Source organism: Hypomesus nipponensis, chromosome 17 (assembly GCF_054491055.1).
Source record: "Hypomesus nipponensis isolate SF chromosome 17, ASM5449105v1, whole genome shotgun sequence".
NCBI lineage: Eukaryota > Metazoa > Chordata > Actinopteri > Osmeriformes > Osmeridae > Hypomesus > Hypomesus nipponensis.
In genome coordinates this window covers 16746586-16771106 of record NC_140377.1, presented here as the reverse complement: position 1 = coordinate 16771106, position 24521 = coordinate 16746586, and the positions used below count along the sequence as shown (strand labels likewise).

The following is a 24521-nucleotide window of genomic DNA, read 5'->3' as shown; positions in this document are numbered from 1 at the left end:
TTCTGTAACCTTGACTATAACTTTTATTTATTTTTTATTCATGTTACCCTTAATAGTGCTGCAATCACCCAAGACCAAAGAGGCCACACAAAGCTCCTTCATGTTGTTATTGTATTCCAACATACAGTCCGAGTATTGACCAAATAAAGTAATACAGACATTCTCTGACAGATTATCTACAAACTGTGGAAAATTACATATCTTCTAACCTTTTCCATCAAACCATATACAAAAATTATACATTTTTATACAAATAATAAAGTAAATACAAAAACCAATGATACTAAAATTCAGTGTGTGTACTACTTTCTCCGTCATTGCTGTCATCTTTTCAGACAAATTCAGTCAAATCTTGTTTAAAACTGTTCTGAGAAATCATTACATTATTAATATCCTCAAAACTGAGGATGTCAGGTCATGGAATTTTAATGATTGAGCCACCCTTCTCACTCTACCTTGTCTGTTTTTGTGGTACCTAAAGTGCACTTAATGTAGAAGTACTTTGTAAGAAGTACTCCAGTACCATAGTACTGGATATCACAATATTACTGTACATGTCACACAAGCACATAGTAGGTTGCTTATCAATTCAATTAACCTAACAATCATGTCAACATCAGTAGTGTGAATAGTAGTACCATACACAAGGAATTTATTTGGGGGCCCCTCAGTGACGCCAATACAATTGATTATTCTTCATGCTTGATTATTTGCACACTATTAATCTATGCACTAATTAGAATTGTTATTAGTTGTGTTGCTTACATCATACCAATGTTTGCCTGGCATGTTTTTACCCTTATACAGTTTTTAATTTGAACAGAAGCAAACCCACAAGAGTGGTCAGGTGTTGATTGGCACTTTATGTATTCAAAGTCTTAGAGTACTAAGTGGTATACTTAATGTGGTGTACTGAAAAGTAGCTAATTAAGCCAGCAGACAATGCATTTACTGTACACAAAGGCAGGCCCCCCCAAGATAATTTATTAAACCAGTAGTATAAGCTTGCTTGTCGGCAGGTCAACATAATATTGCATTTGATATTGCGAATTTGTATAATTACCATTAACCTTTAGAGGAGTGAGTTCTAAATATTACCAACGCTGCCACCAGAGTGAGTTATTTTTTCTAAACGAAAGCTAGCTAGCTTTAGTTAGCTTCCGTTACCTAGCAACCTAGCATAATACTCGTAGCAATGCTACTACCTGCTAGTGTTACTTGTTAGCCTTCTAATTGTACATTTTGAAGCCATACTATAGCGTTTGTCATATAGTTTTTGTCTATCGGAAAATAGTCGGTTGGAATGTTCAGAATCACATATGTGTGACGGTACTCTGTGGGGCCCGCTTTTGAACGATCACATATACGTGACGCTACTAATTAACGGGTTAAGATAATTTATCATTTTATTAGGATCTAATCTAATGTGCTTTTGGGGGCCCTCTAGTGGCCACAGGGGCCCTAAACAGCCGCTTAGTTCGCTTATGCCTTGGGGCGGCTCTGACAATACACATACAATGCAGTGTTTCCCTGGTTACCAGTGGGCATGTCTTGTCTTGGTAACCAGCTCTAGAAAATGGGAGTGGCTTGCATAGAGGGGAAGGGCGGAGTCAATTTCAATCCAACGAACTTGGCCGGCATCATCACCTGCTTGGAGTGGAATCTCACTCACACTGCTACCTAGAAAATTGCAGAAAAAAAGTCTTTACTTACAAAATTACCATTTGTGCAAGACATTTTGCTGCAAATTATATTTTGACATCTGAAAGAGAATTTATGTGAAAGAGAGTTAAAGATTAATGGTCTACTGCCAAAGAATGGATGCAGATGGATGCATTCAGACAACAATAGGGCAGTTTCAGGCAAGTACAGGTCCTTTGCTACTCTTGATCCTGCTTTTCTAGCAGTTTCCATATTAAACCTATAAATAATAATAAAAATAACATTGATATCTTAAAAAACAATCACTTTGTCAGCACATGCACAATTCATAATAAATATAAAAATAATTCAAATAAATGTAGCTATCTTATCTTTAGTCTTTCTTCAAGGTTCAATTACAGTAACTGTAGGTACAGTCTATGAAGATTGTAACATCATAAAGCTACCTTCATCAATCTGTTTGTATAAGGAATTGGTTTCATATATTTAACATTCAGGATTGTATCTTTTGCTAAAGTACATCACAAAAGTACAGCATGCTGTTCATCAATTTTTATATTAAATGATTAATAAAGCTTGTTTATGGAAGTGGTTAGTTTGGTATCAGTTGTGCAGATTGACATATCAGTTTGTATTTGCATTTGACATTTTTAAGCATTCATTCAAAATAAACTTGTTGAATACTATGGCGATATGTTGTTTTTTAAATAAGTATGTTTAACTTTGGCAACCTGTTTCATCATGGAAGTTGACAGCAACAGTCTCCATCCAAGAATTGTCAGTGTTTCTTGAGTCATCAACATAACCTTTGTATACCTACGTGGCAGGAACAAGCAAATAAAATAGTTTGGAATTTTAAAGTTTGGAACTTCAAAAGTAAGAAGTGGTTTCGTCAATGATAAATTAACAAAATAGTTGTTATTAAGCCAAAAAGCAAGATAGCAAAGATGAAATTTCTGGTTCAACAAAGGTTAGTCACTCAGACTTGCTTACCTGTAAACCGTGCAAGCTAAAAAGTTGTGAGATGCTTTGGTAGATTTGCTTTCTCTCTGCTGGAGAGGCTGCCAAGGAGTTGAGAGCCTCCTCAGAGAACTCACGCTGTAGGGTATAAGACACCAACTCCCCAGGGTCCACCATGCCCTACACATGAGCACCAACACACAAACCAGACTGGGAATACACACAAGCAAAGATGTGCATACGAACACACATACAGTAGGTGTGGCCAGGCAAACAGAATTTCATATCAAGTAAGAAATGTTGCTAAAATAGAGACTTCTAGTACTACAATTAGTACACTAACCCCAGGAATGGCCCACTCTCCACAGTCTTTCCTCTTGATGGACACAAACTGTAGTACTGGCAGTTTGGTCACAGGATGAGACACTTGCTGTCCAGCAGGGTCCCTCTTCCACCTAGAGGACACCACCACTACAATTCACACATTGTATGAGCCGTATGGGTTTTATGCATTTAATTTTAAGGGAATTACCTATTGGAACCAACTTGTGTGTCACCCAATAGTATGGTAGGAATATACTCTTAATATGCAATTTTCAAAGGCATATTAAGAGGTCTATGTAAATGTAGCTGAAGTTACAGAAATAGATTTGTTATTCTTTAAATAATCAATTAACATTCATCCTATACTTCAAATGTTTAAAAAGTAGTAATGAGATGAAGGCAGGGCTTGAAATTGCGATAAATTTGTCTCATATACTCCCGAAATCGTGTCTGTGCGACCTCAAAATATATTTGGGAGCATTTATGCGAGTGCAAATAATCATTATGGTGCAACCCGTTTTACTTGCTTTACAAAACGCTCGCAAATTAGCCTACTACACTGAATGTGTATACAGTGACCGGTAGGCTACACCGTTCTATCAAAGGTTTCAAAACCATAATTTCATCTTTACATTCTCATCTTTAATGCAGATCAATTTTGCCCTTGGGTTATTTGTAGGGTGGCGGTGGACCAAAATGTTAGCTTAGCAAGAGAAGCAAACCCTATTCTATGCGTTTGGGGCATTTGTGGACGACCACTGTCATTATCTTGCCAGTCAAAACGACACTAGCTAGCAGTGCCAGTCCTTGCTATAGGCGACATAGGCAGCCGCCTAGGGCGGCATGAAGAGGGAGGCGGCAATTACCCAAGTGCATTCATTTAAATCAACCCTCCCGCGCTGTCCTTGAGTTACAAACGCACTACCAGCAGAAGGCGCCAAACGCGGCACCTCCGTGTTGTGGTGGGGGGGGGGGGGTGTAGGTAAACCTTGCCTAGGGCACCAAACTAGCACAGTATATGCAAGGAAGTAAATGCTATTCCCAGGACCACACAGAGCCGCTTGGGAGGAGCGAATAGGCGATTTCACGCAAATGTAGTTGCGTGAATCTGCCAGTGGATCTAGTGTTGCCTACTCATCGACAGGCGATCAGGTGTAAATAACAAGGGGAAAGTTGATGAAACTTCAGTCGCAAATTAAGGCGTCAGATTTGTGAGGGGGGGCGTGCCACCCTTCCAAAAAAATGGTAGGGGAAACACTGCAGACTTTTGTTTGGTTAATATTAGCCGTCAGTCACTCCTTATCACTGCGCTCCATTATCATGTGACAAGGAGCTAACTAGCTAGCAAAATGTATCTACATCATAAAGATTGTAGTTGTGGTGCTCCTTAACATTTGGTGGGTGTTCCTACATTTTTGTTAGTGCTCCTAACTTTGTAAAGTTGTGAGCACCAGTGCAACCAAGTAAAAAAGTTCATTTCAAGCTCTGTGAAGGACATATTTACCTTGTAACAATGGGATCTGCAGCATGATTTGGTCCCCATCTTCCTAGTAAACCTCTTCCTATCAAACCAGTTCGACCATGAGGATTTCTGAGAAGGAGAAGCAACAAATGTAATCATTTAATAAGATAATCATTTAAGAGACCTGGAAATCCAATATAAATTTAAACTACATATTAACTTAGTTGCACTTGCGAGGAGCGAATAGGTGATTTCACGCAAATGTAGTTGCTGCCAGTGGATCTAGTGTAGCCTACTCATCGGCAGGCTATCAGGTGTAAATAACAAGGGATCAAGTTGATGAAACTTTAGTCGCAAATTAAGGAGTCCAATTTGTGTGTGTGTGTGGGGGGGGGGCGAGCCACCCTTCCAAAAAAAATGGTAGGGGAAACACTGCAGATTTTTGTTTGGTTAATATTAACCGTCAGTCACTCATTATCAATGCGCTCCGTTATTATGTGACAAGGAGCTAACTAGATCGCAAAATGTACAGTAGGAGCTAAATCTCTCAGAGCGTCATGGACGTCCATAGTGCCGTCCCTGATTAGCAGGGACATCTATCGCTAAGGGGAGCATAGATCATGGATGGCGATGCTGTTCAGAGTGCCGTCCCTGATTAGCAGGGACGTCCATCGCTAGGGGGAGCATAGATCATGGACGGCGATGGATGGCGATGCTGTTCAGAGAGCAGTCCCTGATTAGCATGGATGGCGCTAGCACTTGAATGGTTGGTTTAGATGGTTGTTTAGAAGGCTGTTGAGCTAAACCAGAACTGCCGAAGGCTACCATAGCATGAAGCTACAACAACTTTGGATGACTCAATAACTGTCGTCACGTTATTTTGTATGAATTGCATGTAAGTGTAGACTATATATTTACACCATTATTTATTTTTTTACATGCAAAGTTAGGCCAATCAACAATAAAATCTCACGACAATATAGACTTGAAAAATAGTAGGCCTATATTATGGTTAGCCTAGATATAGGCTACATATATTTTTATTATTTAGTGAATTGTTAATAAAGACTTGTTTAAAGATTTAAACATTGTGTTATGACCCTTTGATATACATTGCCCTTTAGGTCTTTTAAGCCGTCAGTTTAATTTTTTAAAGTGTTTTATGGGTGGATTTGGAGCCACCAGTCAGTCGCTCCAATTTTGCGCACAAACCATTAGAGCAGAGACATGCAATACCATGCTATGCGACAAGTCCATTTTTTGAAAATATGCATTTAGTCTTATAGCACCAGCAAAAGTAGTTTTTGACTATGAATCCGGTGACAAACCAGAACTGTCGAAGGCTACCATATCATGTAGCTAGCTACAGCAACTTTGGATGACTCAATAACTGTTGTCACGTTATTTTGTATGAATTGCATTTAAGTGTAGGCTATATATTTACGCCTTTATTTTTTATTTTTACATACAAAAGTAGGCCAGTCAACAATAAAATCTCATGACAATATAAAATTGAAAAACTATATTTAGGGTAAGCCTAGATATAGGCTACATATATTTAAATTATTTAGTGAATTGTTAATAAAGACTTGTTTAAAGATGTAAACATTGTGTTATGACCCTTATACATTGCCTTTTCGGTCTTTTAAGCCGTCAGTTTGAAGTGTTTAATTGGTGGATTTGGAGCCGTTAATCAGTCATTTTGCGCACGAACCACTTTGAGCGAAGACAAATGCAAAACACAAGACGATGCGATGCCAAGTGACAGTGGCAGTTTTATTTACATTTAAGTACAAGGAGGCCCTCAACATCCCTGATGTCGGCCGTCCGTCCATACGAAAAATGGCCTATAAAGTTTTGTTTCTGCTATTGAGGAGATGAAATATACAGTGTTCGTTTGTTAAGGCCAATTTATACTTCTGCGTTTTTACGGACACGCACAGACGCACACACGGAATCGTACGGATTGGTTGAATTTATACTACTCGACGGCTCTGCGTGCTGAAAGCAATTCACCGCCAGAACAGTAGATGGCGCTGCACTGCGATGCTAGCTAGGTTATTGAAAAGTCGGAGCAAATTTAGGAATTAGCCGTTTCATCAATAAAATAAGGAAATTTTCAGCAACTACACTGCCCATTTCTTGTCACATTTTAATTCAGATGCTGATTTACACGTACTGTTTAGCTGAACTATGAATTGTAAAAACTTACAACAATGGTGGTCAAAGGATTCTGTTCTCTTGTTTGGTCAAGGCAACCCCGCCCCCCCTCCTGACGCAAGCGGTTCTTCATACGGACCAATCACAGCCAAGGGGTATCCGTAAAAAGACGCACGGACAAACGGATAGTCAGGAAAATCAGGAGGTACATGCAGAGCTCTGCGAGGGCTCTGCGAGGACACGCAGAGGGCGTTTCTTGACGGAGAGGGCGTTCCCCGTGTGCGTGTGCGTAAAAACGCAGAAGTATAAATCAGCCTTTACACTGCTTTGACGTTAGCCTCAGTCAGACTCGTTGCTCACTGGCAGTGTGCACAATTTTGTATTTCACTCCATTCTACACCAGAAACGTTAGGGAAGACTGAGTTCTGTAGATACGAGCCTGCTTAAGATAGCCAGCCTGTTTCATTCGTCATTTGCCTGAGACAGCAACCTTCGTTAGCCAGGCCACGATCACTTGGTCAAGCTATTTAAAGGTATCGGGGTCAAGTGACTTTTGTGCATTGACAAGTGAAACGTAAATGTACTTGTCCAAAGGACAACTGCTTCAAAAAGTTAATGTCAAGCCTTGTAATCCATTGGACAGAGATATATGATGACCTGATTGACACTCCAACATTATACCCGGGAGAAGTTCGTCTTTTGCAACCGACAAGCGCAGTTGAGCCAGCTTGACAGTCGTGTGACGTATGACGTATACACTTCGGATGCTACACTATCATAATTGAACAGCCATGTAAATTTATGATGTTTTAATAACTGTAGACTTTCTATCTCTGATAACATGTCGCCGGATCCATCGTCAAAAACTACTTTTGCTGGTACTACAAGACTAAATGCATATTTTCAAAACTTGACTTGTCGCATAGCATGGTATTGCATTTGTCTCTGCTCTAGTGGTTTGTGCGCAAAATTGGAGCGACTGACTGGTGGCTCCAAATCCACCCATAACACACTTAAAAAAAAAAAACTGACGGCTTAAAAGACCTAAAGGGTAATGTATTTCAAAGGGTCATAACACAATGTTTAAATCTTTACACAAGTCTTTATTAACAATTCACTAAATAATAATGTAGCCTATATCTAGGCAAACCATAACCATAATATAGGCCTACTATTTTTCAAGTCTATATTGTCGTGAGATTTTATTGTTGATTGGCCTAACTTTGCATGTAAAAAAATAAATAATGGTGTAAATATATAGCCTACACTTACATGCAATTCATACAAAATAACGTGACGACAATTATTGAGTCATCCAAAGTTGTTGTAGCTTCATGCTATGGTAGCCTTCGGCAGTTCTGGTTTAGCTCAACAGCCTGCTAAACATGGCCGTCCTTCTCAACCATTCAAGTTCTAGCGCCGTCCATGCTAATCAGGTACGGCACTCTGAATAGCATCGCTGTCCATCGCCGTCCATGATCTATGCTCCCCCTAGCGATGGACGTCCCTGCTAATCAGGGACGGCACTCTGAACAGCATCGCCGTCCATGCTCTATGCTCCCCCTAGAGACGGACAGGCACTATGGACGTCCGTGATGCTTTGAGAGATTTAGCTGCGTCTCAAAATGTATCTACATCCTAAAGATTGTATCAGGTGTAAATAACAAGGGGAAAGTTGTGGAAACTTTAGTCTCAAATTAGGGCATCAGATTTGTGTCCAAAGACGCATGTATTCTTTCACAACCTTCTCACTCGCAAAATATAAAAGTATTGTGAAATAACATTTTGGGCCTTTGTACAATTAATGTGTTTCAGGAGAAGTTTAAAGTTGGCTAAAAAGCTTGATACAATGTATGTTGATTCAACTCATTTGGTAGAGATGCCACCTGTAGTTTTATAACACCTAACTAGGAGAAGTGAAGTCTAAGAGACGGGAAGTCTGGGTGACCTGAAAGAGTTCTTGACACCTGGGAGGAAGAGACAGTTGTTCTGAAGACAATGTGGATTCAACTGTATTGTTCTAAGGATTTAACCAATGACAGAAGAGATTTGGTATAGCTTCATGTCTGTAAGATGGACCAATGACTTTTGAGAACTGTCGTTTCTATAAAATCTGTTTGAGAATGTTCTGGGGGGTTCAGGGCCATCAGCTGAGTAGAGCTGGTGGGCTGGATTCTCCCAGTTCCATTCTAGAATTCTAGATGGAGCTGTATGGAATTGTCTTTGTGTTATTGTCTTATTGTGTGCTGATGATGTTATGTTGGTAACGTTATTATGTTTACATCCTCTTTAAATAAACATTAACTCTGTACTTCGACCGACTTCAGCTTAAACGATTCTCTCAAAAACTTCCACGACAGTTTTGGAGGGGGCACCCGGATGTTCATTGAGGTGCGACCTGGACTCGTAAGTGGCAAGAATGAGATTCTCCCTCAGTGTCAGGTGGTTGGTTCAATGCGGCATTTTGAACAGGGGAAAGTGGTGAGTTACTGAGATCGATTACTTTGAGGGAAGTTATTGTTGAATTTGACGGGGTTTTGTTTGAATGGTACTTTAGTATTGGTAAACAAGTAAACAGGGCCACAAATTCGGAACCGCTGGGGTTTGTTTTTATGATGGGACTAGGCTACATATAGGTCTTAGAGAGCAAGCGTGCGGCTCTGCCCAATGCACTTTTGACACAATTGTTGAAATGGTGCATGATGTAGTCAACACGGTGCATGTAGAGGACAATAGGGGTGGGCTCTCAGACAGGATCTTTTCAAAAATTACTAATTTGGTAGGCGATAGAGCAAGTACTGAGAGAAATGTAATGAAATACTCTCTCAGTACCGTATGCAAATATTGCCAGAAATAGTCTATGGTTACTCAGTTACCTGACTCAGAAAAGTCTAAACTTGCTGTAGTCAATTAATTGTTTTGTTGTATGCATGTCATTGATGGACTGGCACATCAAACAGGTGTTACTTTAGATATGTGGGAGACACTAGTTTTAAGGGAGATAAGGTAGGTTGCGTAAAGTTAGATTCAACCCTTAAATCGGGGGGAGAGCGGTACCGTGAGGCTCATCCGTTCGGTTTGTAAGACTGTGCAGGAGCGCGGCTGTGAGAAGAGTGGCAAACCCGTCCAGTTCAGAACCTTCTTGTTTTATAAGCAAGGTTCTGATCATGTTCCATTGGTTCCATTCAAATGTAACTGTATTAATGTAATGTTCCATAATGCAGCAGGAGTTTACTATCTTTACCCTGACTTGTTGGAATTTACACGATTATCTCAAAATGAGAACAGGTTAGTTCAGGCTGTCCATGCTGACCTTAATATTAGTCAGTTTATAGCAGGTTGTAGGGCATCTCCAAACAGGTTACAGAACCGTTCTGGAGAGTTCTTTCCAAGAAAGAACATGTATTAGCAATGAATGATGGGTATAGAATGCTTGTTATAAAGCTTAGAGAGTGCAGGCAGGCAGACAGCAGGCAGTTTATGAAGGGTGAGGTCACTCTGTTTGAGGATGTAGACATCCACAGAGGACCCATCTTAGATAAGTTGTTGGAGTCAACGTCAAAAGAGTTTGATGCTATGACTCAACAAGTTCCAGAACTTGTATTTGCTAGTTTAGTGAAAGTTTGCTGCAGGTTGGTAGCAGACCACTTGGAACATGGACGGTATGATGATGTGTCTGAGGATCAGTATCATGTCCTCAGATCAGTGCCCAAAACAAATGTTTTGTGCAAGAGGGATTTTGGGATATTTGATTAGATCAAAGTTCAGGGTATGTAAAATAGCATTAGAGGGTATGGTCATGTTTAAGCAGAATAGGTCCTGGGAATGGTTGTCAGGGTTAGATCCAGATAGAAGAGCTGAAGTTCTCGTCTCAGCTCGGACATCTGTGAAAGGGCAGAGGGCACTGTTCTGTGAAAGAATGCATAGAATTAGAGAAGATAGATTGCTTGTGCTTAGAAACCAACAGGATAGGCAGGTAGTTAGAGAGGTTCAAGCAGTGCGCAGGAAACAACAGCTCACTCTTGAACTTGGTAAGTATGGTGGACTATGGACAAGTGAGTTAGAGGTTAATGAACAGGTAAGTAATTTAGGGAGAGATTTAATATTAGCAGTAGTTGCTCAGTTAAAGTTCCGTCGTTTTATGTTGGGGCAGAAAAATTATAGTGGGATTTTAAATATATCAAAACAAGAGGTTCCCAGTAGATCAGCTCATCAGTAATCTGAAGAGTGTTGTAGTTAATGCCATTGAGCTTGTAGACACTAGTTTAGATGAAGGGTGTGGAGCTGCACCGGCTGATCTTGTTGCTGATAGGAAGGTAGAGTTTTTGAGGGATGCTGCTAAACAGCACCTTAAGGCACAAGATCTGGGGCGGAGGAGAGGAGGGTTGAGTATAGTCAGACTAAGTATTGAAATGCCACAGCAGTTACTTGGTAAGAGAGTTAATCATTTGTATGTAGAGCGTGGGTTAGATAGGTGGTTTACTAGGACAGTTATAGATTGTAAAAGAACAAAATATGACATTTTGTTCAAAATAAAATATGATGGCTATAGAAAAAAGTACTGGTTGCCCTTATGGACTGAATACCAGGAAAATAAACTAGTATTAATACCAGTTAGTTTATAGGATCTTGTAGGGAAAAGAATAGTGCATATGTTTATTAGCAGTGAGGACGATAGTGTATGTTGGTGGCCAGGCAGAGTTGTTAGTTTTAATGGGAAAGATGGGTTCTTAATAGATTATGAAGAGGAGGAAGATGACAGAGTAGCCAGCTCAGTGGTAGAATACCCATTACTCACAGATTATCACGAGAATGAGGTTAGGATTTATAAATAGGTTTGTAGTCTTGCGATAGGTATGTAATATTCAGGCTGTATTAGGTAAGTAGTCATTTGTTTGGTTTTAGCATTGGGTTGTCTGATCAAGTGGGCCTGTGCGGCACTGACAGACTTAGCTTTGCAGTGTGTCATTTAGCTATCGGTATGTAATATTCGGGCTTTGTGGTAGCTTGAGGATATTCATGATGGACCATTTGGTGATATGAGACAGGGGGCCCCAGTAGGGGGTGACTCCCTGTTAAGCCAAATGGTCTGCCATAATATCTGATAGCTGCATTGGGTAAGTAGTAGTAATATTTGTTTGGTTTTAGCATTGGGTTGTCTGATCAAGTGGCACTGACAGACTTAGCTTTGCAGTGTGTCATTTAGCTATCGGTATGTAAGGTTTGCAATATTAAAACGGACTATGTCTATAAAAGTAGATACAGGTAGGATTAAAAGTAGTACAGTTTGGTGATATGAGACAGGGGGCCCTGTAATGGGGTGACTCACTGTTAAGCCAAACTGTCTACATAAAAAAAGATCCAGGTAGGATTAAAAGTAGAACAGTTTGGTGATATAAGACAGGGGGCCCTGGAATGGGGTGACTCCCTGTTAAGCCAAACTGTCATAGCTAGTATAGAAGTAATAGATAAAAGTTGCTCCCCTGAACCTTCACCATGGATGCAGAGGTGCCCAATTGTCCTCTGAGAGCTATAAACCTGTAGGTTTCCAAACTAGATACCTACAAGATGGTAGCTCTAGAGGCTAATTGGGCATCCCTGCATTACAACAGTCACCATTCACACACACACACACACACACGCACACACACACACACACACACACACCCCAACACCCCCCCCCCCCCCCAAAAAAAAAGTTTACTGTTTGTTTTGTGTTGTTAAAAAGTTAATCAAATATCAAGTCCCTTAACAGTTGCATGTAATTCCCTCCTTCTTCTTTTTCAAACAATGCAAGGCAAACACCTGCCTGTTTATTTGCTTCCTGTTTCTGTGTTGTTTTTATTCAAAATATTGCCAAACAAACTCTCATTGGTTGTCCAAGATGTCAATCATTAATTTGATCCAATCGCGACAATATTTGCATACAGTAAAACATTTCACACCTCGTTTACTGGACCATTCTGACTTTGTCTTACAACAATGACTTCAATAACTACATCAATGTACAGGCCGCACGTCCCTCGACCCTTCAGGGTATGCTGGCAGGAGCATGTCACCTCATTTGGCGCAGGTATGTTTTTTTTTTTTTTTTTTTCTTTTTTTACTTCTATCTCTACATTGTACTTGGGTATTTTGTCTTATTCTTCTTACCAAGACAAAATGTACAATGTAGAGATATTCTATGCTTTTTTTTTTTTTGCCTTGAACAAAATCCAGGAGTCTGCAGCACATATACTAACTAACTATTCATTTTAATGTAGACTACTCCTAAATACATTTTATGCATTGAATATATGGTTTTAATCTTTCATCACATTAAAGTATTAGCAGCACAACCTGAAAACGATAGTACTGTTAAACAATCTATTCTCTTTTGTTCAAGGTCGCACTGTTGCCATCTGGGGGGACAGCATAATGCGCGGGGTGGAAGTGGCAATCCCGGAGGCTTTGGCGTGGGTATACCCCGGAACCACACTCCAGAAGTCAACACACCAACAGCTGCACCACCTCACCACCGTCAGTGGCCCGCTGCAAATACTTATTAATATCGGAACTACCAACGTAGCGCAGGGGGATTCTCCGTATGATATCCTCAGGGGAATGCAGGAACTGATGGAAAAAGTTAGGGAGCGGTACCGGTGTGAAGTAAGGTTTGCCGTGTGCTCCATTCTCCCCCGGCCGGTGGATGATGCTACCACCAAACACGCAGTTACGGAAACTAATCTTCTCCTGGAGCATCTGTCCTTCAAAAACGAGGGTGTCCTTTATCTTAGGACAAAAAGATTATTTCTAAGGCACTCGTGTCCTGTTTTGGAATTTTACAGCCCTGACCGGCTTCATTTGAGTAATGAGGGCAAGCATAGGCTTTTTGATTATTTAAAAACGTTTTGTTTCATTATGCTAGATAGGGTCGTTCGGGAAGGATTTAGCCATTGTAATGAATTTTAGTCATTGTGTGATTTCAGAGTGACCTGAATATTTAGTTTTTTCTTTTCCCTTACATTTTCTTTTAGGCCTTAGTATGATGTCCAGTGATCATGTTCCTTGTTGTTGACCAAAGATTAATTGGCACTAAGGCTCTTGACGTTCGTGTGCATTCCATCACTAGAATATGAGAGCTTGTGCCAACATACTGTACCATTTTTACATGTAGTAAATCAGTCCGTTTGTAGTATTGACGTTTGTTAAGTTATCATGTTGATTGGTTGACGGTCAACATTAAAAGGCTTAGCTCTCCTCGTTCTTGTGCATCCCGTCACTAGAACAAGAGGGCTTGTGTGTATGTGCATTCTCGGTTTTAACACATTACGACTATAATCGTTTTATCTTTTTTTCACAGGCAATGACTACATTTTAGACCATAAGTTTACATTTACAAGTTTACTTAAGTACAGGGCCATTCCCCCAAGGCAAGTAGGGTGAAGTGCCTTGCCCAAGGACACAACGTCATTTGACTCGGCCGGAATAGAACCAGCAACCTTCAGATTACTAGCCCGATTCCCTCGCCGTTCAGTCGCCTGACTCCCAGTTTCATATCCCTATAAATAAAGTATATTATTTATAATACAATTAGTGTATAGTTTTTGTCCATCATGAACAAACAGACGTGTTCAAATTAAGGTATTTGTAAATAATGGGCAATGTCACAACAAGCACATCCTGTTCAACGTTAAATACACCACCAAGTGGCCAAAAATTTACATTACTGCAGTAACGCTAAACATGACAAACATTTGCATATTTGTGGTCTCGATTTAACATAATTATTTATAGCAAAGTACTGGACACCGCATTAGCTCGCAATGTACAAAGAATGTAAGCCTGGATAAGAGCAGAGAATCTGATAACAGCATCTGCTAAATGACAAATGTAAGTCATATTTCCCGCCCTGGCTACAAGAAGAGCTCTGTGACAGCCTCTCGGTGCCACAAAACTCAAAGCTTAAAGCGGTGGAACGTTAGGGTTACCTAAAAATTACCAAAAATCACGCCTAAAAACTGGATTTGTGAGGAAACTGATAGAGGTAACTGAAATCTGACTTCGGATTAGTTTAAATTACGCTACCTTACCTATGGAACTGAAAGAAAAATGGAGCAAAACTGACATTTTTGGTCTGTCCCCCCTAATACTAGTAGGCTACAGTATGGCCCATAGAGTTAATATAACTAGAGTAAGCTACTTTTGTCTTTCAAGATGGCGTCCCCATTCATTTCTATGAAAAGTGCTCAGTGGCGCAGTGAGGCAAGCGAGAGCGCAAGACTGGACGCGGCCATCTTTCCACTTCCGTGTCTTCCGGTCTAGCTTTAAACAGTGGCTCTTTTTTTCCCTAGCTCCGAGACCTCGTGCACGCTTGCAACTAGCTGTAAATGTCATACTTTGCGACAACCAGTCGCGAGCATAGATTGATATGGTTACGAGCCTATGTTACCAGCATGTGAGCTAAGGCATTGCAGTGGCAGAATGGGGTACAAGTCCGATAAGAATCAGACACATGATGCAAACTTAACGTAAATGTATTCTGAAACTGTATAGTATTCCTTTCACTTATTTTTTAGAAATAGGCTATAGGGCTAAATATAGGGCTATTCTAGATGGAACTCATCACATAGGTTGCTTTTTTTCTTCGTGATATGAGTATGATTTCCAACGCATTGTATCGGATGAAATAAACTGTTAGCATGAACAGCTCTGTCTTTGTTCTCGCCAGGCAAAGAAAGCTTTATAGTTATTTTGGTAACCAAAATCTTCCATAATGCAGACTAAGCATAGCTTACTTTCTTCACACTGCCTTCAATTTAACATCAGTGTAGAAATATGGCCATGTGTTTTATATGTTCATCCTACAAAACCAAACGCCTATTAATGGATATAACGTGACCTAACAAGACTTGGTAATAATGTAATAAATAAAAGCTTGAGAACTGTGTCTAAAATATACTTTATTGGACATTTGCCTTTGAAAGGGGAATATTCAAAGAACCATATAGGCTACAAGACGTTTCCATCAGATGTAAGTGGGGGTGAAACATATAGAGTCACTGAGGACCTTCATTGTCCCACAAAAGCAGTCTGGCTTGATGACACGATCAACAAAAGAATAATGTGTGTGTTTAACAAAAGCTTCTGAAGGCAAGAATAATATTATTTAAATATAGGCCTATATAATTTCCTATTGTGGTAACCGGTTAAAGTATTAATCTTCGTCTTTGCTCCAGATAGACATCAACAATCTATGCTCGCGCTTACCATATTATATTTGCCATCATGTCATGAACGTTTTTACGAAAAATCGAATCTGTTTTAAAATAACGGGAATAAACTATATTAACAACATTTAATGTATGTGTGACATTTGCTTAACTTGCTACAACAGGGCAGGCAACTCAAGCCAGTTCTCCCTGTGCTCATTCAATATGAATATAACATTCAGCTCCATGTAAATCGGCTATCGGCCAATGTGAACTATTGTGCTCGTGCCCTGTTAGTATTCGCAAGCACATTTGCAGGCAACTTTTATTGACATAAGCAAATAAATGGGGTGCTAGTTTACCCATTTCGAATTGGTCTCAAACTTAGAATATTTTATCCCGATTTTTGCTATGAAAAAGCTAGTAGTAGCCAGGTTCGAGAATCGAACAAAAATTATTGGGGGAGATAGTTTTGTAAATGTTGACTGGAGTTAATAGAATAAAAACAACCGGAAGAGTCGGAAACCTAACTGTAATGCAATACCACCTACATCCACCGGGCCATTGCTTCAAGCCGAGGGGCGAGGGCTTGGTATGGCCGCAGCCCGGTGGAGCAAGTTGAATAGCAAATGGATGTGAGATGACCGCATCAAAGTTGACATTCTCCTAACAGTAATTATAATTTGACAGTATGTTTACCAACATGACTAGCCAGTAGAGCTGTCAACTAATATTCTAAATTCGAATGTATATTCGAATAGTGGTAAAAAAATGAATTTCGAACGTGAAAATTTGAATGTAAAAAAAAAAACTGCGAGTGTCTGCGGATGGGCGCGCGCCTGAGCGTCACTACTGACAGTTGACTTGCGTGGAAGATAGCAGAAAGTGCAAAACCCAGCTTGACCGCAGCAGAAAAAGTGATTGCAACCCCAAAAATCTGTGAGTGATGTCTGGAAATATTTCGGATTTGGGTCAGTTGATGGTTAACTTGTTGAGCCTACAGCTAAAGTAGTGTGTAAACTATGTAAGCTGGAGTTAGCTTACCATTCAACAACTAGCAACTTGAGGCTACATCTCCATGTTTACCACAGCACAGCTCGCTCGGAGCGTTCAATGTCGGTTCTATACTGTAAAACTTTAATGTAATTAATATTTGTTTCAATCACTGAATGAAGCCTGCCATATTTGGGACAAGAATTGCGACCTTAAATTGCTCGCACAAAACTCTTGATCAGAACTCAGAAGTCGTTCATTTTACACCGCTATGTGCAGAGAGCGTGACGGTGCAGGAGAGAGATAAATAAAGACTGCGTGTGTGCGATCGAAAGGCCAAAGTCTGCGGTCTTGGCCATTAGTTCATTTACTTATTTTTGTCTAGGTAATTTGTAAAATATGTTTAAACTTAAATAAATTAGGCCTACCTGCAGTATACAAGTAGTTATGTTTCGTTGTATTAACTTGTCCTGTTATTAACGTACCTAATGCGCAACCAGAAATTCGAATATAGGCCTATTCGAATATATGTTTTTTTGAACGTCATTTTTTTGCAATTTTGACAGCCCTACTAGCCAACTATCGAGCCATGTCATTGTCCAAAATTAAAATCTAGATTTTTTAAAAGAAAATAATTGGCCATGTGTAGAGTTAGCCGCAGCGTGTCTGAAGTAGATTGACTAGCGAGGTGAATAGCGAATGGGATGTGAGATGAGCGGTTACATGACACTGACACAGTAGGCCTACATAAGAAAGGTAACATTTTTTAAATAGGTTAAGGGTCACATAATATGCTGTTTCTGGATGCTTTTATATAGGCCCTATTGTATCTTTCCCGAAATTCAGCCTTGGTGCATAATTACAGCAACTACGAGCAGTCCCACAATGAGCTTTCCTCAAAACGCTGTTTCTGTGTTTGTAGCTTTAAATGCTATTGAGGAGGACAGGGTTGGCAACATGCGCATAGGTGCGTTCGACATGACCCAACTTCATGCGGCGCTGCAGGCGGCTGACTTGAAACAGTGAATTCTGGTTAGACTTTTTGTTCGACTTGAGACGGCACCGAGGTTACGTCACTGTGACGTCGCCATCAAAGTACCGTGAGATTGATACGAGAACTGCCGGCTGTGTAGCCGAGCGCATTTGCTCAAGAGCAACTGCACGGGTTCAAGTGACGACACAGCTATTTCATGATTGGCCAGACTCACACACGGCAACTTTGACGCGTGTTTTGTAATTTTCGGACAGCTTCAGTTTCGCAAACGCTCAAAAACGTTTTATTGAATTAAAAATGTGTTGAAGAAAGGGTTTTAGTCAGCCTCTTCAATAACGGAAAGACTAAGTTTAATTATAAATAAAGTAAAGTAAGCAAACAGCGCTTGATCAGCTATGACTGACATCAACGCAGCAAACCACGAGAGGCTGGAATGTCCGACTTCAGAGCCGTTTTCAACAGCTCCCCGACTGCAAGCGGCTACTCTCGCTGGTCGTTTCATGCAGCCGCAGTCCATGTCGAACGCACCTATTGTTTACAACGGATGTATCGCAATGGCTCGTAGCCCCCGTTGCTGCAAGATGCCTCAAATTTGCCCATTCTCATCTGATCACCCTGGTTTGCAGAGGTGCACACTCATAATAATTTCAATGAGGGGAAAGGCGGATATCGCGCGCCATAACACAAACAGCATAACGGTTATCCAAATAACAAAGAAGTGCACAACACTGGCGTTACAGCGTTTGTATTCACATACACTTGATGCCATCTACCTTTACATTTTTAACAGTAACTCAGCTGTTAGCTGCAGAGCTAATGTTACAGCCAATGATATAGCGTTAGTTAGCTTACTTGTCCAAGGTTTGTAGCTTGACCAAGGAGAGTTAGTAATGATCCAGAATTTAATTTCAGCAAGGCCAGCTTTGTATTGGCTCAAGTTGAGGAAACAGTAGTGGCTGAAATATTTGGCGCAGACATACAAAACTTTGGGAAGTTGTGTTGGCGCATTTCCAGCGAAAATATCAAGGAACTAAAAAAATACTTTTGTTTTGATTTGTACATCCAAACACTGAGCAACTGTTATGTTCGTTCGTTTGCTAGCAATGATGTCTCCAAGAAAAACTGATATCGCACTTGCCTTTGCACAATCGTAGCTCAGTTTTTCATGGGCGGGCCAGATAATCTGGACGGGCAAAGCAGAGAGAAGGGCGGTAGCCTGGCTCCTTGCGACGTCACAAGGAGGACATTTTCAAACCGAGCGTTTGAGCCTTCATTTTCGGATGAAGGCGGAGAAGAACACCCAGGGCTTGGTTTACACCTATCGAAAATTCTAGCCATTGGGGGACCAAAGGCAGGTTAGGGGAACTCATATTAATGTTAAATAACCTCCTAAAGTGAAGTTTTCATGTCATGTGACCTTTAAAATAAATATTGAAGTCACTCACTGTTGTAAATTACAAGTTAGCTTCTTGTTAAAGTCTTTCAAACTTGTAAATGGAGGCTTTGACTCAGTCACTGTTGTTATGGTTACTTATTTCAGACATTTTGTACAGGCTCATATACCATGTTGCCAGCGGAATAATTTAGAACAGTGAAAAGACAGTTTTGCTGCAATGACGCAGTATATGTCCTATCACGCGATAATGGACACCCCTGCAGCCAATCAGAATCGAGTATTCACCCAGACCATGGTATAAGGAGGAGTAATTGTGTTGTATTCATTATAACGTCCATAGATTCCAGTAAAATAGTAACTAAACTGTAATTGTGAGGAGCTGGCTAAATTCGCTAATTTAAGAAGGATTAGCTAAACTATCTAGAAAATGTACTCTACCTCTAATTAATTTAACTTGCTGACTATTTTTGCAAAGCACAATTAGCAGATAATTTGCATGAGATTGTTATATATTAAATGTTTTGTTAATTTTAGTAATGAACGTTTGATCTTTTAACTATGAGAAATTTATGTGCTGATAATCTCTGGAGAGAGCATGCTGCTTAAAGCAAAACTTGGTGGTGTCCAAAGATTTATTTGAATAGCAGAACCAAATCTGACTGAGTTTTGATTGCAGGTAAGAAATGTACATTGTGAAATTGGTAGTATTCCATTTTCAGGGAATGTTAGTGAGGAGTAAATTCAATTATTTGATATAATTACCTTTCTGTTTACCCAAACCTTTGTGCCTGTTTCCTAGCATTTGCTAAATTCGGTGTCCCAGTTGTAACAGAAGGGGTTAAAGTGTTTGACAGTTCAGGGACTGAGTTGGATGAAGATGTTTTTGAAGAAATAGTAAAGCATCCCTCATATGGGGTGCTAACGATCAAATATGACACAGGTCTGTGTCAGCTAAATTTGTAATCTAAATTAGCCTATTTAATGGAAAAGTTGATTATTTGTCATGTGAGGCATCTGTTCATTAGACATAAAATGTATAATGTGTTTTCTTCATCATGCTTCTCCAATCATGGTTAGACTCAGTTTCCGCTGTGGACTCTCCTGAGCAGTCACAACCATCGTCGCTCAACTTGTCCGACTCACAGGATACAGTTATTGTTTCAGTTAGCCCCTCCAGAAAACGCCAGAGGCTCGATGAAGAAGCTAAGCAAGTAAGAGTTAACAAAAACTTTGAATTCCCAAAAAATAATTTCCAGCATTTAAGTGAACTTTGGATTGCAGTGGATTCTAACATGCTGAATTGTTTTGCATTGTTTTTTAAGTTGGTGGAATCCATTCTTACCAAGAAACCTGGAGGAAAACGCATTATTAATTAATACAATCGAACCAAGTCCTTGGTGGATGAAACCAGAAGGAAGATGGTGAACATGCTGGCAGCTGACATGACAGAGAAGAATGGGTAATTAGCTCGTTGTTTTTAGTTGGCCATTGTGTTCTCTGTCAAGCTCTTAGATTAATTTGGAATTTAAATTAAATTCAGGGAATCAGGGGAAAATCATTTCTTCATTTTTGCTGTACATCACCGCCCAGACAGGTAAAAGAAATGTATGCCAGCGGAATTGTGACGTTATTCCCTTACCTTCGTGACCCCTTATCTAAGAAAGGCTACGTGAGTTGAACACAGTAATGGTTGTGGTAACGTAAAATGCTATATTTATAAAAATTTTATCTTACCAGAGTATGGTGTCTTTCCATTTTAAATGTTTTTATGAAGCATTTGTTTTTGTTATCCTTTCCCCCTCCTAGGAGCATTATTATGATGGTGAGAGTGGCACTGGGTACTTGGCCTGGAGGATTAAAACTATTCAGAGATGCTCTGCTAAAAACAGAAGATTATCATTTGAAGGTAACTAATATCACAAATTTGTAAAAAAAACAAAAAAACAAATAAAGTTACAAAATCAGTTAACGTCTTTGTTGCACATAATGTTTCTCTCGACAATAATGAACAAAAAATGTATTTTAAGTCAGTAAGAATGCAAGTTATTTATAAGTGTTTTTAAATGTACATGGTTGTCGTCCGTATTGAAAATATATTTTCCCATATTGTTTATCATCAGCGGAAGGAACATCTGGTGAAGAAAAGTCGGGAGGACAACTGTCGGACGAGTCCCAATTTGTTCCAGATGCTGTCCTGAGTGAAGATAAGTGCAAGGAAGCATCTCACTGATGAGACATTCAGCTGACGAGGACACCGTGAAGAACAAGATGAAGTTGACATTTGACTATCGCCACAACATGGTTCTCAACCCCCTGCAGTCAAGCAACATACTGTTTGACTTTCCACTTTTCAAAGACGTCAAAGGCTTGGTAGTATTCTGTCGTTATTTGGACTTTTGAATTTTTTACAGTAGATATGCATTTTAGTGATCCTCAAACAACTACTAACTGTGAAATCCTGAAATTGTCACCCCAATCCAGGTTGAACAGGATTTTGTTCTGATGTTTGGAGAGGGTGTATCAGGCAAGCTTCTGGAGCGGTGGACAACCATATACAAGAAAAAGATCATTCAACAATGTAGAAAGCTTCCATCCACCAGTGAGCTTTAAGAACTCCTGATGGCAGCTGATGCTCCTGAGGATGGCACAGAAGTGGATGTTGACTCTGGCAAGCTGCTTTAAAACATGCTGTTGATGTGGTAATGCACTGAAAGACTTGTAATATATCGCTATGTATCATGTGTAATCTGCTACATAATACCTAAAACTTGATGTCTTGTTTACATTGCAGATGGACTTAATTATGTTGATGGTCCAAGTGTGTTAACATCAAACTTATTTTACAGGTTGGGACAGTGACCTCATCGCTTTTGCTGCTGTTACACCTGATTCCTCCCTCTGCTCAGGGTCGGAAAAAAATAGGAAAGATGTCGGCAACACACGCAGAAAAACATCTTGTGATCTTCAAGAAGGTTGGTATTTTTTCTTAATTTAGTATACACTTTTAAATAATACTACAACCATGTAATTCTAATAATCTCTCCCATGCTTCGTTTGTCTTCTCAGACTGGAACAAGCATCCAAGAGCATCTCGATGGCATCACTACAAGCACTCAACCCCATCTCCTGGCTGTTGGAGTTAGGAAGAATGCAATCCACCAGTTCTTCATCATTCTTGACAAAAATGCCATACCTTGCAGGTCAACCTCTTCTCTGGGTGCTTTTGATGAAATCTTTAAGGCCCATTTTGTGTTTGGCACATCATATAACACCATGCTCCACAACATGTACACGTTCATCCATCAAGGGCGAATGAATTAACACTACTTAGAATAATGATTACACTGACTGTTATTTAACCCATAGTGTTAAGTCTAAATAACTCAATACAGTGTAAGTGAGTGTTAGTGTAAAGTTAAAATAACTCAATACAGTGTAAGCGAGTGTTTGTGTTAAGTCTAAATAACTCAATACAGTGCAAGCGAGTGTTAAAATGTTACTCGATTTAGAGTTAATTTAACTCTAAAATAATAACACTTGGAAAAGAGTCAATTTAACACCAATTCTGACCAAATACACTCAGGAAAAGTGTTAAATTGAACTATTTAAGTGTTAGTTTGGCACTGCAAATTTTACTGTGTATAGGCTAGCATATCGCGCTGTGCTTAAGGAGTCTATCTATCACGCAATGAGCAATTAATTTGGTTTCATGTTTAATTATGCTAATTATTCTTGCACCTTCTGCAACAGGCTCCTGTAGTAAAAACGGACAAGACATGTCTGTGACAGACTTCCTGTATCACCTCTGCTTGTAAAGCCTCAATCTAATCGTGTTCACATAAAATAAACCTGCTCCCGAGCATGCGACACCCTATACGATTTTTTTAATCTTATAAGATTTTCAGTCTGTGAGAGACCACAAACATGGGGACAAAAAATCCTAGATTTAGCCGTTTTGCTCCTATAGTGTGTGGTCACTCTTAACAAACCTCACACCAAGGGAACATCTGACAAAATCTGCGGAACCATCAAGATAATCGGGACATATGTTACCTAGGATTGTCGGAAGGCCCAAATCGGCCCGATTATCCTGTGGTGTGTCCCCAGCATAAGGGTATACCATGAAAAACCACCCCCATTGATAATTGACTTGCTAAAGCCCCAAAACATAAACAGGGTTCATACAGAAATGTTGTGTAGTGTTGGTGTACACTGACTATATGTCCCAATATCTTTGCCATATTGTATATCTGCTATCCTTTTGTAAAACTAATACCACACAGTAAGGTAAAAAAAAAAATGCTAGTACTATTGCTAGTTAACCTAACTGCATATTACTGCATTTTAATTTGACAAAATACTTACAATGGCTTGCCTTCTTCCACTGGGTAGTCTCCCTCGTGACTCCTTCTGTCCACAGACCCATCGAGAGTGTTAAACTGTGGGGAGAATAACCTAGGATAACAAAATATTAAATTAGTGGCACTTTCATTTCTTTCATTCAGTGTTGCTGTGAGTCAATGTCTTCACATCAATATATTCAAACAGTTCCACGCATTTACTTCAATTATTTAAATAAAACCTATACAAAAATGTACACAGATACATCTAATTTTTAACTTATTTTTTTCATCTTACCCAATCTCAGGATCAGCCCAATTTGGTTTTTTGGCTACACAGGGGGCAGTGTAGCTCGCAGGGCTGTATTGGGACCAGCTTGTTGTCCAGTCCACCTTGTCATCTGGGACTGGGTAGCGCTGGACATTTGAGCCTGGGTACTGTGGGCATCTGGATTTTATATTAAGTGCTAAGGAATGCATGGTAATGGTACTAGACACACAAAGACTAGAAGCGTGGGTTGTGATGGTTCTGTAATTGGTACTGAAAAGGGAGAGGTCACATACGATCGAAGACCTGCACAGTGAGAAAGAGAAGGACAGAGAGCAGGATATTAACCCCTAAATATTTGAGTATAAGACTAATGACTTTTAACAATTAATCCCTACCTGATTCCTGGAAGACCTAGTAGAGTGAAAGCTAAACGAACTGGTCCAAACCAATTTATAACTCCAGTCATTCCTGACTCCGACGCAGATTGTCACGAACATATAACACAAAGTAACCAGGAAGTGTTTTTAGTGACGTAATTTACTTGACGTATGGTGCGTTCCGGGCTAACTCAATGGTTCCGGGCCCACAATGAATATTTGCATAGCTCAGAGATTATTTAGCATCAAACAGCCATTTGCTCAAAAAGGAAAACTCAAAACATTGTTATTTTTATTGAGAAAAGCTTCAACGACACATTACTTGATGTAACAATTTATATGGAGTGGGCAAGACTGCTCATTCAAAGTAAATCGCACGCATGTCAAACAA

At 39.8% G+C, this 24521-nt stretch overlaps 1 protein-coding gene and 1 pseudogene across 4 annotated transcripts; one reads left to right on the top strand and one right to left on the bottom strand.

Annotated features, from left to right (window-relative positions):
• Positions 1-24441, bottom strand: nudt9 (nudix (nucleoside diphosphate linked moiety X)-type motif 9). Of its 3 annotated transcripts, none has more exons than XM_084677915.1 (8): positions 24149-24441; positions 23781-24056; positions 23508-23597; positions 4451-4537; positions 2966-3077; positions 2656-2802; positions 2394-2478; positions 1-1680 (listed from the first exon to the last, which is right to left on the bottom strand). In XM_084677915.1, the coding sequence occupies exons 1-8, from the start codon at positions 24217-24219 to the stop codon at positions 1535-1537; spliced, it is 1014 nt and encodes a 337-aa protein (XP_084534041.1). In that variant the 5' UTR covers positions 24220-24441; the 3' UTR covers positions 1-1534. The 3 variants fall into 3 exon arrangements, with proteins under 3 accessions (XP_084534041.1, XP_084534042.1, XP_084534043.1); XM_084677916.1 differs by having other exon boundaries at positions 1538-1921; XM_084677917.1 differs by lacking the exon at positions 1-1680 and adding an exon at positions 1936-2118.
• LOC146253736 (uncharacterized) lies at positions 16012-23717 on the top strand (annotated as a pseudogene). Its single transcript, XR_014731775.1, has 9 exons — positions 16012-16698; positions 20220-20353; positions 20465-20601; positions 20733-20811; positions 20949-21048; positions 21263-21512; positions 21624-21810; positions 21989-22114; positions 22209-23717. The product of XR_014731775.1 is annotated as an uncharacterized LOC146253736 (transcript).
• Positions 24442-24521: the final 80 nt, after the last annotated feature.

Coding starts and splice junctions, on each gene's coding strand:
- nudt9 (XM_084677915.1), bottom strand. CDS start 24,219: ATGACTGGAGTTATAAATTGGTTTGGACCAGTTCGTTTAGCTTTCACT. Junction 24,057..24,148: donor CTAGGTCTTCCAGGAATCAG/GTAGGGATTAAT, acceptor CTCACTGTGCAG/GTCTTCGATCGTATGTGACC. Junction 2,479..2,655: donor TTAGCTTGCACGGTTTACAG/GTAAGCAAGTCT, acceptor CCTGCCACGTAG/GTATACAAAGGTTATGTTGA.